This window comes from Propithecus coquereli, unplaced genomic scaffold, assembly GCF_000956105.1.
Source record: "Propithecus coquereli isolate 6110/MARCELLA unplaced genomic scaffold, Pcoq_1.0 Scaffold210, whole genome shotgun sequence".
Lineage (NCBI taxonomy): Eukaryota > Metazoa > Chordata > Mammalia > Primates > Indriidae > Propithecus > Propithecus coquereli.
The window spans coordinates 4,923,754-4,937,194 of NW_012146079.1; the positions used below are offsets into that span (position 1 = coordinate 4,923,754).

Sequence of the window (13,441 nt, forward strand, 5' to 3'; positions counted from 1 at the left end):
AAAACTAGAAATGATTTAGCTTAGTGAGGAAGGCATGCCAAAAGCTGAGATAGGCTAAAAGCGAAGCCTCTTACACCAAACAGTTAGCCAAGCTGTGAATGCAAAGAAAAAGTTCTTGAAGGAAATTGAAGGTGTTACTCCAGTGAACACATAAATGATAAGAAAGTAAAATAGCTTTATTGCTGATATGGAGAAAGTTTTAATGGTCTAGAAGATCTAACCAACTACAACATTCCCTTAAGCCAAATCCTAATCCAGAGCAAGGCTCTAACTCTTTAATTCTGTGAAGGCTGGGAGAGCAAAGGAGCTGCAGGAGAAAAATTGGAAGCTAGCAGAGGTTGGTTGATGAAGCTTAAGGAAAGAAGCCATCTCTATAACATAAAAGTGCAAGGTGAAGCAGCAGGAGATGATGGAGAAGCTGCAGCAACTTATCCAGAATATCTAGCTTACGATGTAGATGAAACAGCCTTATATTGGAAGAAGATGCCATCTAGGACTTTCATAACTAAAGAAGAAAAGTCAATGTCTGGCTTTAAACCTTCAAAACAGGCTAACTCTCCTGTTAGGGGCTAATGCAGCTAGTGACTAAATTGAAGCCAATTCTCATTTGTCATTCCCAAAATCCTAGGGCCCTTAAGAATTATGCAAAATCTATTCTGCCTGTGCTCTATAAATGGAACAACAAAGCATGGATGACAGCACATCTGTTTATAGCGTGGTTTACTAAATATTTTAAGTCCATTATTGAGCCCTACTGCTCAGAAAAGATTCCTTTCAAAACATTACTGCTCATTGACAATGCACCTGGGTCACCCAAGAACTCTGATGGAGATGTACAAGGAGATTAATGCTGTTTTCATGACTGCTAACACAACATCCATTCTGAAGCCTATGGCTCAAGGAGTAATTTCAACTTTCACGTCTTATTTTTAAAAGACACATTTTGTAAGGCTATCACTGCCATAGACAGTGATTCCTCTGATGGATCTGGGCAAAATCAATTGAAAACCTTCTGAAAGGATTCACCATTCTAGATGCCATTAAGAACATTCATGATTCATAGAAAGAGGTCAAAATATCAACAATAACAGGTTTGGTACAAGATGGTTCCAATCCTCATAGACAACTTTGAAGGTTCAAGACTTAGGTAGAGGAAGTAACTGCAGATGTGGTGGAAATAGCAAAAGAACTAAAATTAGAAGCATAGCCTTGTGATGTGGCTGAATTGCTGCAATCTCATGATAAAACTTGAATGGATGAGGAGTTTCTTCTAATGATGAGCAAAGAAAGTGGTTTTTTGAGAAGGAATCTATTCCAGGTAAAGATGTTGTGCACATTGTTGAAATTACAAAAAAGCATTTAGAATATTATATAAATTTGGTTGATAAAGCATTGGCAGGGTCTGAGAGGACTGACTCCAGTTTTGAAAGAAGTTATACTATGGGTAAAATGCTATCAAACAGCATCTCAAGCTACACAAAAATCTTTCATGAAAGGAAGATTCAACAGATGCAGCAAACTATATTGTTGTCTTATTTTAAGAAATTGCTACAGCCACCCCAGCCTTCACCCTGATCATTCAGCAGCCATCAACACTGAGGCAAGACCTTCCACCAGCAAAAACATGATGCACTGAAGGCTCAGATGACTGTTAGCATTCTTTAGCAACAAAGTATTTTTAAATTAAGCCATGTACATTGTTTTTTTAGTCATAATAGTATTGCACACTTACAATACAGTATAGTGTAAACACAAGTTTTATGTGCATTGGGAAACCACAAACTTCTTAAGACTCACTTTATTGCAGTGGTCTGGAACCAAACCCACAATATCTCCAAGGTATGTCTATCAATGCAACTGCAAATGCTTGTTAAATTAAAACCCAACCATATTTTATGAGTTTTATACTTACAAGTTTGAAGACAACTCTGCCAAGAAGTCGGACAGAGTCTGGAGGATATCTGGGTTTGCAGCTTTTAAGGCATTTGCATTCCCGTTTGTGGTCTTGCCAAGCTTTTTTCTGTCGAGACAAGAGTGGGGAGGACATATAAGACATAAAATTTAACTTTCATTTACACTGGTTTTGAAAACTGAGAGTCATCAACATTAATTCCAACAGTCTAAATATAACTGCAAAATAGAAAATGGAAGCAATATTCTAAATCTGTAAATGATCCAAGATTCAGTCTTTGCCAAGTATACAACTACCAGGCATGGACATTAACAGTTTCAGCCTCACCTCTGTCCTTTAATTTGCCCCCGGTCATTACCTGGGTGGTGGAGTCCAAAGAAAGACCATCATGGCTTACCTACTAATGTATAAGATAGTCTTTAACTGATTAAACAGGTTTCAATTATAGACAGTCATTCTGAATATAAAAAGAAAATATCACTCCCAATTAGAAAATGAAACACATGGTTCAGGAAAATCAAAATAGGGATGATAGTCTTCTGAATTTCTGTACCACTACAACTACAAAAATATCAAGACTTCTAATATACCCAAAAATATAAAACCTTTTTGTTTTTAAAGAAAACATAGAAAGGGTTATTAGCTAAAATCATCAAACGTCCAGTTTGCCCAGCACTGTCTGGTGTATACCTACATCCTGGCTTTAATATTAAGTGTTCCTTTTCACTCTGAAAAGTGTCTGGTTTGAATGATAAATTATGTGATCACTTACTCCATGATCCTACCCACGTGTTGGTGCGGCTAAAGGACCAATGAGTCAGTCGCCAATCTAGAGATGAATGAATGAAAGGGAAAGACCCTATCCCTGAGCCTACAATCAGAAATGCCATGGCTTCTTTGACATGGAATGATTTCTATGGAAATAAAATCCAGAGCATCTAATATTTCGCCCTGGTGAGTGGGAGATAGCTAGACCAAAAGTCTCATATGTTCTATTCTAAGAGTTGGAATTTCCATCACTGACGTGCCTGATGCCCCTACTCGTTCTTATTTCAAAAATTATAAATCTGCTTCCCAACTTGTGGGCCTATAATATAAAACCCCCTAGAAGGATCTCTCTCATTTCCACTTGCAGCACAAATATGCAGCTCAACCAAAAATTTCAAAAGAGTCTTAGCTACTTCAAAACTGTGACTCAGATTCCAGTTCAAGTCAGCATTTGACATGGAAAGACTGCCCGTGTCAAGTTGTTTGGTGACAGCTTTGGTCTATCTGCTATTTCCTGATAACGTCTCAAAGTACAAACAACTGCCTCTTTCAAGCATCATAACAGATCGGCAGCATGAATTAGCCTTCAATTTAGCAGAATAACTTTATGCAATACTTCAAAAGGAAAATATACAGTAGTCAATTGCTTTGGATGAATCCACTGATAGTACTGACTCAGTGAAGGCTGTATACTTCATTCGGGTCATAAAAGAAGATTTTCTTTGCTATGAAGAGTTACTCACTTTGGGCACTCTTAGGAACAGAACACAGGGAATAGATATCTTCAACAACTTTCAAGATAAATGTCCTGACGTTGGACTGAATTTCGTAAATTTAGTGAGTCTATGTACACATGGTGCACCTTCCAGGACAGGAAAGCATGAAGGGTTTATTGCACAGATAAAAAAAGTATTAACAGATGCAGATGCTCTCATTTCTTTTCACTGTATCTTGCATTAGCAAAATCACTGTGCTAAAGCTACTATTTTAAGTGACATGTTGCAACAAGTTATAAGTATTGCTAACTATATTCATGCAAATGCAACACAGTCATCAGCTTTGTAACATGCTAAAGTTGAACGATGAGGTATTCAATGTGGATTTGTCATATCATACTAAAGTGTGTTGGCTATCGCAGGGACAGGTGTTAGCTAAAATTTTATCTCTGTGAGAATAGATAGTTAAATTTTATGAAGGGCAAAATCAGGAATGTGAATTATTTAATGAAGATTTCTATAGGAATGCAGCATTTCTGTGTGATATATCAAATAAAAAATGACTTGAATATTTCTTTGCAAGGTAAAACTAAGTTTATATATGACGTGGGGCAAAAAATCCAAGCATTTCAAAAGAAAAGCTATCTTTTTTCAAAACACTTCTTCAGAAGGAAATTTCAGTTGAACATTTTCCCAGTTAGCAAAGGTCACTGATGAGCAGGTTGATATATGCGAATCATCTAAAGAACATGCAACTGTTGTAGATCTATTAATTGGAGAATATGACGAAAAGTTCACTGACTTTAAGAATCATGACATCGCACTCAAATTAGCATTTCAGCCTTACCTACTTGGTATCACTCAGGCACCTAAAGAGCTACAGATGGAATTGACAGAGCTCTCAGTAGACGACATTTTAAACTCATTGTTCAATATTAAGAATGATCCAGTTGAAATATGGAAAAATGCAGTGGAATACCCACACCTTCAGCAACATGCCCGAAAAACGTTTTTCTTGCTTTTCAACCACTTATTGCTGTGAATCCACATTCTCCTACCTAATCCAAATCAAGATACCCTTAGGTCACAAATGACTGATACCCATCTAGAGGATCAGCTGAAACTGCGGACCTCCATGCTGGAACCAAATATTCAAATACTTTCCAACAAAAAGCAGACACAACAAAGTCATTAAAAGGTCAGTTAACTTTAAAATTAACAAATAGTCTCTTGGCAGACTTTTTGGAGTTTTCTAGATATAAGATCATATTATCAACAACGAGCAATAGTTTGACCTCATGTCCCCATTTAGATACCCTTGATTTCCTTCTCTTGTCTGACTGCCCTGGCTAGGACTTCCAGCATTATGTTGAATAGAAGGGTGATAGTGGGCAACCTTGTCAGCCAAGAAACTACCGGAATTCATAAATAAATTCAGTACAAAGTCTCAGGTTACAAAATCAATGCATGCAAGTCAGTAGCATTAATATACACCAACAACAGTCAAGCTGAGAACCAAATCAAAGACTCAATACCTTTCACAATAGCAAAAAAGAAAATAAAATACCTAGGAATATATTTAACTAAGGAGGTGAAAGACCTCTACAGGGAGAACTATGAAACACTGAGGAAGGAAATAGCAGAGAACATAAACAGATGGAAAACCATACCATGTTCATGCGTCAGCAGAATCAACACTGTTAAAATGTCTATACTACCCAAAGTGATCTACAGATTCAATGCAATCCTTATTAAAATACCAACATCATTTTTCACAGATCTATAAAAAATAATTCTACACTTTGTATGGAACCAGAGAAGACCCTGTGTAGCCAAAGCAACCTTAAGCAAAAAGAACAAATCAGAAGGTATCAATTTACCAGACTTTAAGCTATACTACAAGGCTATGGTAACTAAAACAACATGGTACTGGCACAAGAACAGGGACATAGATCAATGGAACAGAACTGAGTACCCAGATATAAAACCACCCTCAAATAGCCATCTAATCTTTGACAAAGCAGACAAAAACATACACTGGGAAAAAGAATCCTTATACAATAAAGGGTGCTGGGAATATTGAATAGCCACATGTAGAAGACTCAAACAGGATCCACACCTTTCACTTCTCACAAAAATCATCTCATGGTAGATGACAGACTTAAACCTAAGGCATGAAACTATAAGAATTCTAGAGGAAGATGTTGGAAATATTCTTCTAGACATTGGCCTAGGCAAAGAATTTATGAAGAAGACCCCAAAGGCAATCACAGCAACAACAAAAATAAATAAATGGGATCCGATCAAATTAAAAAGCTTCTGCACAGCCAAGGAAACTATCACAACAGCAAACAGACAACCTATAGAATGGGAGAAAATTTTTGCATGCTACACATCTGATAAAGGGCTGATAACTAGAATCTATATAGAACTCAGGAAAATCAGCAAGAAAATATCAAACAACTCTATCAAAAAGTGGGCAAAGGATATGAACAGAAACTTTTCAAAAGAAGATAGACTAATAGCCAACAAACATGAAAAAATGCTCAATATCTCTAATTATCAGGGAAATGCAAATCAAAACCACAATGAGATATCACTTATCTCCAGTGAGAATAGCCTTTATCAAAAAGTCCCAAAACAATAAATGTTGGCATGGATGCGGAGAGATAGGAACACTCATACACTGCTGGTGGGACTGCAAAGTAGTACAATCTCTGTGGAAAGTAATATGGAGATACCTCAAAGAGCTACAAGTAGAACTACCATTTGATCCAGCAATCCCATTACTGGCCATCTACCCAAAAAAACAAAAGATATTCTGTAAAAAAGACATCTGCACTGGAATGTTTATAGCAATACAAGTCACAATTGCAAAGATGTGGGAACAACCCAAGTGCCCACTAATCCATGAGTGGATTAAGAAAATGTGGTATATGTATACCATGGAGTTCTACTCAGCCGCAAAAAACAATGGTGATACAGCACCTCTTGTATTATCCTGGATAGAGCTGGAGCCCATTCTACTAAGTGAAGTATCACAAGAATGGAAAAACAAGCACCACATGTATTCACCATCAAATTGGTATGAACTGATCAACACTCAAGTGCACATATAGTAGTAACATTCATCAGATGTCAGGCAGATGGGAGGGGGAGGAGGGGGTGGGTATATACACACCGAATGGGTGTGGTATGCGCTGTCTGGGGATGGACACACTTGAAGCTCTGACTCAGGTTGGGCAAAGGCAATATACGCAATCTAAACATTTGTACCCCCATAATTGCTGAAATAAAAAAAAATTTAAAAAGACAACAATAAAAAAAAGATGGCTAATTTCTACCTCTTTCTGCTATAGCTGATTTTGGTAACTTACAGATTGCTGCTTTACTTGAAGCTCTGATGATTGTTGCTTCTCTTCTAGATCAGTACAAATTTTCTTAAGTTTTTCATTCACTGATCTCAAGACTGTATGAATGGCTTCAATTTCCTTTCTCCTACCATTAGGTAATTTTGCTTCCACTTCCTCCATGCCCTCCATCAGCATATCCTTTAGAAAGTCTGAAATTTTGCCAGTGAGGGAAGCCAGGCTACCCCCCCCTTGACCCAGAGACTGGCCCAAGCCGGAGCCAAGGCCCCAAAGCCAGGACGAAATCGCTGCGACTTTAGAGAACAAGCTGGTCTGTTCAGAGAAAAGTGTCCAGCACGGACGGACAATCCTGCCAAATGTTCTCTAATCCTGTCTCCCTGAGACATTCCGAAACACTCAGGATGAGACAACACAAACTGAGGTTCCTAGGCAACGACAGCTACGAGGCGGAGGATGTTGTGGGGCTCCCACCAACAGCCGGGCTCCACCTAGGAACGCACAGGTATGCAGGGACTTCACCAGGGGCCCCCTCTAGTGACACAGTCACCCACACAGGGCCTTCTGCTCATTCCCACACTTCCCACCTCCATCCAGGTTGGACCACTTCTTTCTCTGCTTTAGTGACTTTCCCCAGTTCCCTGGGCAACTCCTGTCAACTCGACACCAGCTGCATGACACCCACCCTGAAAGTGGCAGCTGATCCTCAGCATCTTTCGCAGAGATGGGGTCTTGCTATTGCCATGTTGATCTCAAACTCCTGGGGTCAAGCAGTCCTCCCGCCTCGGCCTCCCAAAGTGCTAGGATTACACGCATGAGCTACCATGCTCAGCCAGCCTTTTTTTTTTTGAAGAAACAAGGTCTTACTCTGTCACCCAGGCTGGAGTGCAGTAGCACAATCACAGCAGCCTCAAACTTCTGGCTCAAGTGATTCTTTTGTTTCAGCCTCCTTGTGTTTGTTTGGGCAGCACATACACTAAGATTGTCTTAGCCTCCTGAGTAGCTGGGACTATAGGCACATGCCACCACACAGAGAAGTCAGATTTTTAGGGCCGAAGATATGTATTAATATAAGTCTGTTTTAGGTGTTCATAGATACTAAAATAGTTCCAGTAACATGTCATTTTATGAAAAGCTCAAAATACTTGAAAGGTGTGTGCTATGGGCTGAATGTCTGTCCCCTCCAAAACTCACATTGAAATTTAATTTGCATTGTATCAGTATTAAGAGGTGAGTCCTGTAAGAGATAATTAGGCCATGAAGGCTCTGTCCTTGTGGGTGGGATTAATGCTGTTAGAAAAGGGCGAGTTCGATTCCTTCTTGCTCTCTCTCTTCTGCCATGTGATGACATGGCAATAAGTCCCTTGATGCTGGCATCTTGATATTGGATTTCCCAGCCTCCAGAACTGTGAGCCAATAAATTTCTGTTCTTCATAGACTACCAGTCTGAGGTATTCTGCGATAGCAGCCCAAAACAGACTAAGACAAGCACCTTACCTATAGAGGAGCAAAGATAAGAATTATATCCAACTTCTCAGAAACCATGTAAGCAAGAGAATACAGTAAAATAAAGTGCTGAGGAAAAAAAACCCACCAATCTAGAATCCTCTACCCTATGAAATTACCCCTCAAAAGTGAAGGAGAAATAAAGACTTTCCCAGACAAACAAAACTGAAGGAATTTATCGCCAGTAGTCCTGCTTACAAGAAATGTTAAAAGAAATTCTGTAGTAGCCAGGCATGGCAGTTCATGTCTGTAATCCCAGCATTTTGGGATGCCGAGACAGGTGGATCACTTGAGGCCAGGAGATGGAGACCAGCTTGGGAAACATAGCAAGACCCCATCTCTAAAAAAAATTTCAAATTAGCTGAGCATGGTGTTGTGTGCCTGTAGTCCTACCTACTGAGGACACTTAAGCAGGAGGATTACTTAAGCCCAGGAGATCCAGCCTGGGTGACAGAACGAGGTCCTGTGTCTCAAAAAAAAAAAAGAATTAACAAATAAAAAGAAATTCTGTACAGAGAAGAAAAACGATAAAGTTAGAAACTTGGATCTACATAAATAAAGAAAGAACTTCACAGAAGGAATAGTGAAAGTCAAATAAAACTTTTGTTCTTCTTATTCCTAACTGATCTAACAGATAACAGCTTGTTCAAAAGAACAGCAACAATGCATTCAATTATATATGCTTATGTATATATACATGCTTATGTATAAGTCAAATGAATGGCGGCAATGAAGATGGGGGGGAGGAATTAGGATTATTTTGCTATGATAAGGTACCCACACTAACTGTGAAGTAGTGAAGTGTTATTTGAGAGTAGACTTGGGTTAGTTATAAATGAATATTACAAATTCTAGGCCCTAGGGCAATCACTAAAAATGGTAAGAAAAAAAAACAAATATATCTGATATGCTAATAAAGGAGAGAAAATGGAATCATATAAAATGCTCAATTAAAACCACAAAAGGCAGGAAAATAGTGAAAGACAAAACAGGAACAAAGAATAAGGGCAACAAATAGAAAACTAACAAATACAGCAGCAGACATTGATCCAACTATATCAATGATCACTTTGAATACCAATGGTCTAAATGAATTACCAAATAAAACCCAACCATGCGTTGTCCACAAGAAAACCACTTTAAATATAAAGACAAATATAGATTAAATGAAAATAGCTGGAGAAAGATATAACATGCTAACACTTATCAAAAGAAAGCCCAAATAACTATATTAATTCCAGATAGCAGGTCAAATGTCACCTCTACAGGAAGCCCTTCTATAATCACCTACTCAAAGGTGAGTTCGTGGTCACCCCAACCATACAGTTATGGGTTTTTGTCACTGCTTGTATCTCTATTCCATAATAGCTTTATGAAAGCCAGGATCTTGTTTACCTGTTCATTCCTAACTATCCACTATCCCAGACTCCAGAACTTAGAGCATAATAATCGCTCCTGTGTAGAAAATAAATTAGAAGCTGGAGAGAGTAATAGCAAACAATGTAGCTAATCTAGAAAAGAGATCATGGTAACATTCCCAAGAGTAGAGGTGAGAAGAGAAAAGGGAACCAATTCGGATCTTTAGGCAGTAAAGTCAGCAGGACATGATGATTAATTAGATGTAGAGCCAAGAAAGGATGGGAATCAGAGATGACACCCTGGCAAATCAGACTGCTGGGTGACTGGCGAAATTGTTCACTAAGGTTGGAAAGCATGTGGAAGCAGATTTAGGGAAAGATAATGCACTTAGATTTAGTTGTTTGGCACTGGAGACACCTGTGCAACAGCCAAATGTGGAGGTCAGGAGAAAGGAAGTTGGAGAGGGAGTCTTGAGAATGATTAACATACAGATGTCACTTGAAGTCATGGGCACAGATGAGATCACTCAGCAGGCGAACGTAAAGTGAGAAAAGAAAAGCTCAGGGCCCCAGATATTTGTGGAGGTCCAAACTTAAATATGATCAAATCATTTTAAACTTTATATAGTATTCCCTTTGTGTTTACAATTAGACACAAAGCTGACTTCCACACAGTACACTTAGTGCATATTCTATTAGTCTGAGGCCTGGCACAGAGCTATTTATGAAACAAACAAAGCTTGGCTTCCTTCATTATCACCGCTTTGAGTATGGTATTCTAGAAACCAACTTATTAAATCACTCTGTTAAGTGCTTACTAATGTGGCATTAATTTTCTACCCATCAAAAATGAATCAAAGCATTCTATAACAAAGCATAAAATGTAAATCCAAAAATATGATTCACACTTATAAAGAGGTCTATAATTATCAATATAAAATAGAGCCTCTCTCTGCTAATAAAGTACTTTTTAGAAGTTTATAAACTGCAATTGATGTAGTACCTAGTCATTTATTTTGCTCAGCAATTAATTCAATTAGATATGTACATATTATGAATCAAATTAAATCCAGAAAAGGTAAAATAATACTTGGTGAATTTGCTTGAAATTGATTTACTTGCTATGCTGCCATTTTTTATTTTGAAAATGCTTTTTATAGAAAAATTTAGCCTGCTCTTCCTCTTTGATCCCACAATCTGTGATGTTCTGATTATGCCAATATACAATATTAGCTCCCCCTCTATTAAAGTATATGACAGACATTGCATAATAAGATATAGACAGAAATACAAAGCCATTAATGACAAAATATTTTGTCAGTATCAGAAACAGTACAGCACAAAGCAGTAAGTATATATGTAGATACGTACACTATACATGAAGCATACACTAACAGTTTGTTGTGTATCCTCTACCCACAAAAGAGACACACAGGGATTACCTCTGAAAAACAGAAATAGCAGTGGGGATGGAGAGTGGAGAAAGACTTTTGCTTTTCACTCTGTAAGACTCTATATGGTGTTAATTTTTATATAGAAAATATCCTTGTATTGCTACATTTAAAAATGAAATGTGAATACCAACGGCATTGATACCGTCCTGTGCGCACAGGGACCTATTACACCCTGCAATACCCCAATAGCCTCTCTCAGACAACTCGTTGATACCATGGCCCCAACATGCCAAATGCTAAGCTAGTGAACCAAAGTTATGTCCCCTTGGAGTATACATATTATAGATTTTATGCTACAAATTCACATCATCTATATCAATTTCCATTCCAAGTGCTTTTGTCTCCTGTTCATTACTGTTCATAGTTCAGTTTAATTTTGTGCAGCTGTGTAGGTATCCACAATAATTACAATGTTTACTGCCGTATCTTAAGGTTGAGATAAAAAGAGCAATTTAAATGCGTATGTTCTGGCCACTCTTCGACTCCCACCTATACACACATACAAACCCACCCTCTCCACACACACACATACAAACACATACTCTAGCTGGTGTTATATATATCTTTCATCTTACTAGCTGTTTTCCCATCACCTTTACACAGTATATCTGACAATGACGTTATTATTGATGTTACGGTAAACAGCTAATACATGAAGTAAAAATACATGCACCACAATGAATCAAAATGACATATCCACCCACCAAATTCCCTCCACTCATTCTAATCAGATAATGAATTTTTTTTCCTTGAGTGTGCTGCAAAAAAGAAGTGGCAGCATTGGAGAAAAATATTCATAAATACAGGGAAAAATAAAAGTAAATGTCTAGGTTATTGAGATTAGAAAGGAAGTTCACCTAGAAGATTTGTGTCAAATAACATAATAATTTGTCAGTTCTATAAGTATTCTGTTTAACCTGAAGTTCCTGGAAATAGGTAGCTCAGTTTCACATGAATAAAACAGCTAAAATGTCACCATAAAACAGCCTTTCTGGAGTTTATACTATAGAAAAAGCATAGGTTTGTTTCATTTTTTGCTTTTTGTTATTGCTGTTGCTAATGATCTTACATAAATCTGGGATCTTTCTAACTGACACAATTTTTTGTTTACAAAATGAGGTGAAAATAATTCAATTATTTTTAACATTTCCTGTCCTATTTTAATTAGGAAACTATTATTCTTAACCTATTTTTAAATTTTACGTTTTGTGTTACTTGGGGATAAAGTACGTCCTTATCAAAACTTAAATAAAATAAAAAGCCAAGAAATGAAAGAAGAATACAATAGATAATGGAAAACTAGACCTACTCAGAATGTTAGAGCAAGAACAAAGTTTAGGTTTAAAAGAGAAGTTAAATGTCTGACTATTCGGGTTCATTTCTCAAACTCCAGAGCCTACTAGCCATAAGATATTTGGCAAGTTGCTTGCCTGTCCATTCTCAGTATCCTCATTAATAAAATGAACATAGTAATAGTGACCTAACTCTCACAAGAATCTTGTAAAATAAAATGGAATAAAATAGTGCCTGGCACATAGTAGATGTCTAAGAAATATTAGCTCCTATTAGTATAGATTCAGAAACTAAGGCCCAGAGAGTTTGTGTTTTCCCTGAGAGAATTTAACCAGCAAATGGCACAATAAGCATTAGGACCTGGGACCCCTGATATTTTTATACATTTGATTTCTTTTCCATTAATATCACTTTATTTGTAGTCTGAAGAAAATGCTTTCAAAGGAGAAAGTAAGATACCAGAAAATCTCTCAGATAAGCATAGCCTAGATTTAAAAGGAGGAAAGAAGGAACTCTTAATGTGTATGCACACACACACTCTTAAGAAACAAAAAAGATGAGTGGAGGGTAGGGGGCAAGTGACACAGACACAAAACCTCCAATTAGACTTTTTAATATGATGTCATTCATTAGAGCATAATTACATTTCTTATTAAATGATTAATCATAAGGTTAGAAGAAAAGGTCATGTTGAATGTTAATTATACATCCTTTAAAGAATTTCAAAGATGTTAACAAGGGTACTTGTAAATTAACTCAAACTCCTGGCAGGCAATTTGGTATTATCTTTAAAAATTCAAAAGGCACATATCCTTTCACTAATCAATATGACTAGGAAGAATTTATCCTACAATTAATTTGCAGAAGTGTGCAAAAATGTGCAAAAGAGGATACTGGGTGCATTATTAGCAACACTAGATATTAGAAAAATTTAAGCATTCATTAATGAGGAAATTATGATTATGGGGCATTCATAGAATGAAATAATGGAATGATATAAAATGTTCTTCCAAATAGATTATTAAATGGAGAAAAAAATCAAGGTATATAAAAATTTGTGCCAGAT

General features: G+C 37.2%; 1 protein-coding gene across 1 annotated transcript in view; it reads right to left on the bottom strand.

Annotated features, from left to right (window-relative positions):
- SMYD3 (SET and MYND domain containing 3) overlaps positions 1-13,441 on the bottom strand; it is a 583,727-nt gene that overhangs the window by 499,019 nt on the left and 71,267 nt on the right. The window contains exon 3 of the mRNA XM_012644393.1: positions 1,913-2,020. Coding sequence (XP_012499847.1) covers positions 1,913-2,020 — 108 coding nt within the window. The remainder of the gene's footprint in view (positions 1-1,912; positions 2,021-13,441) is intronic.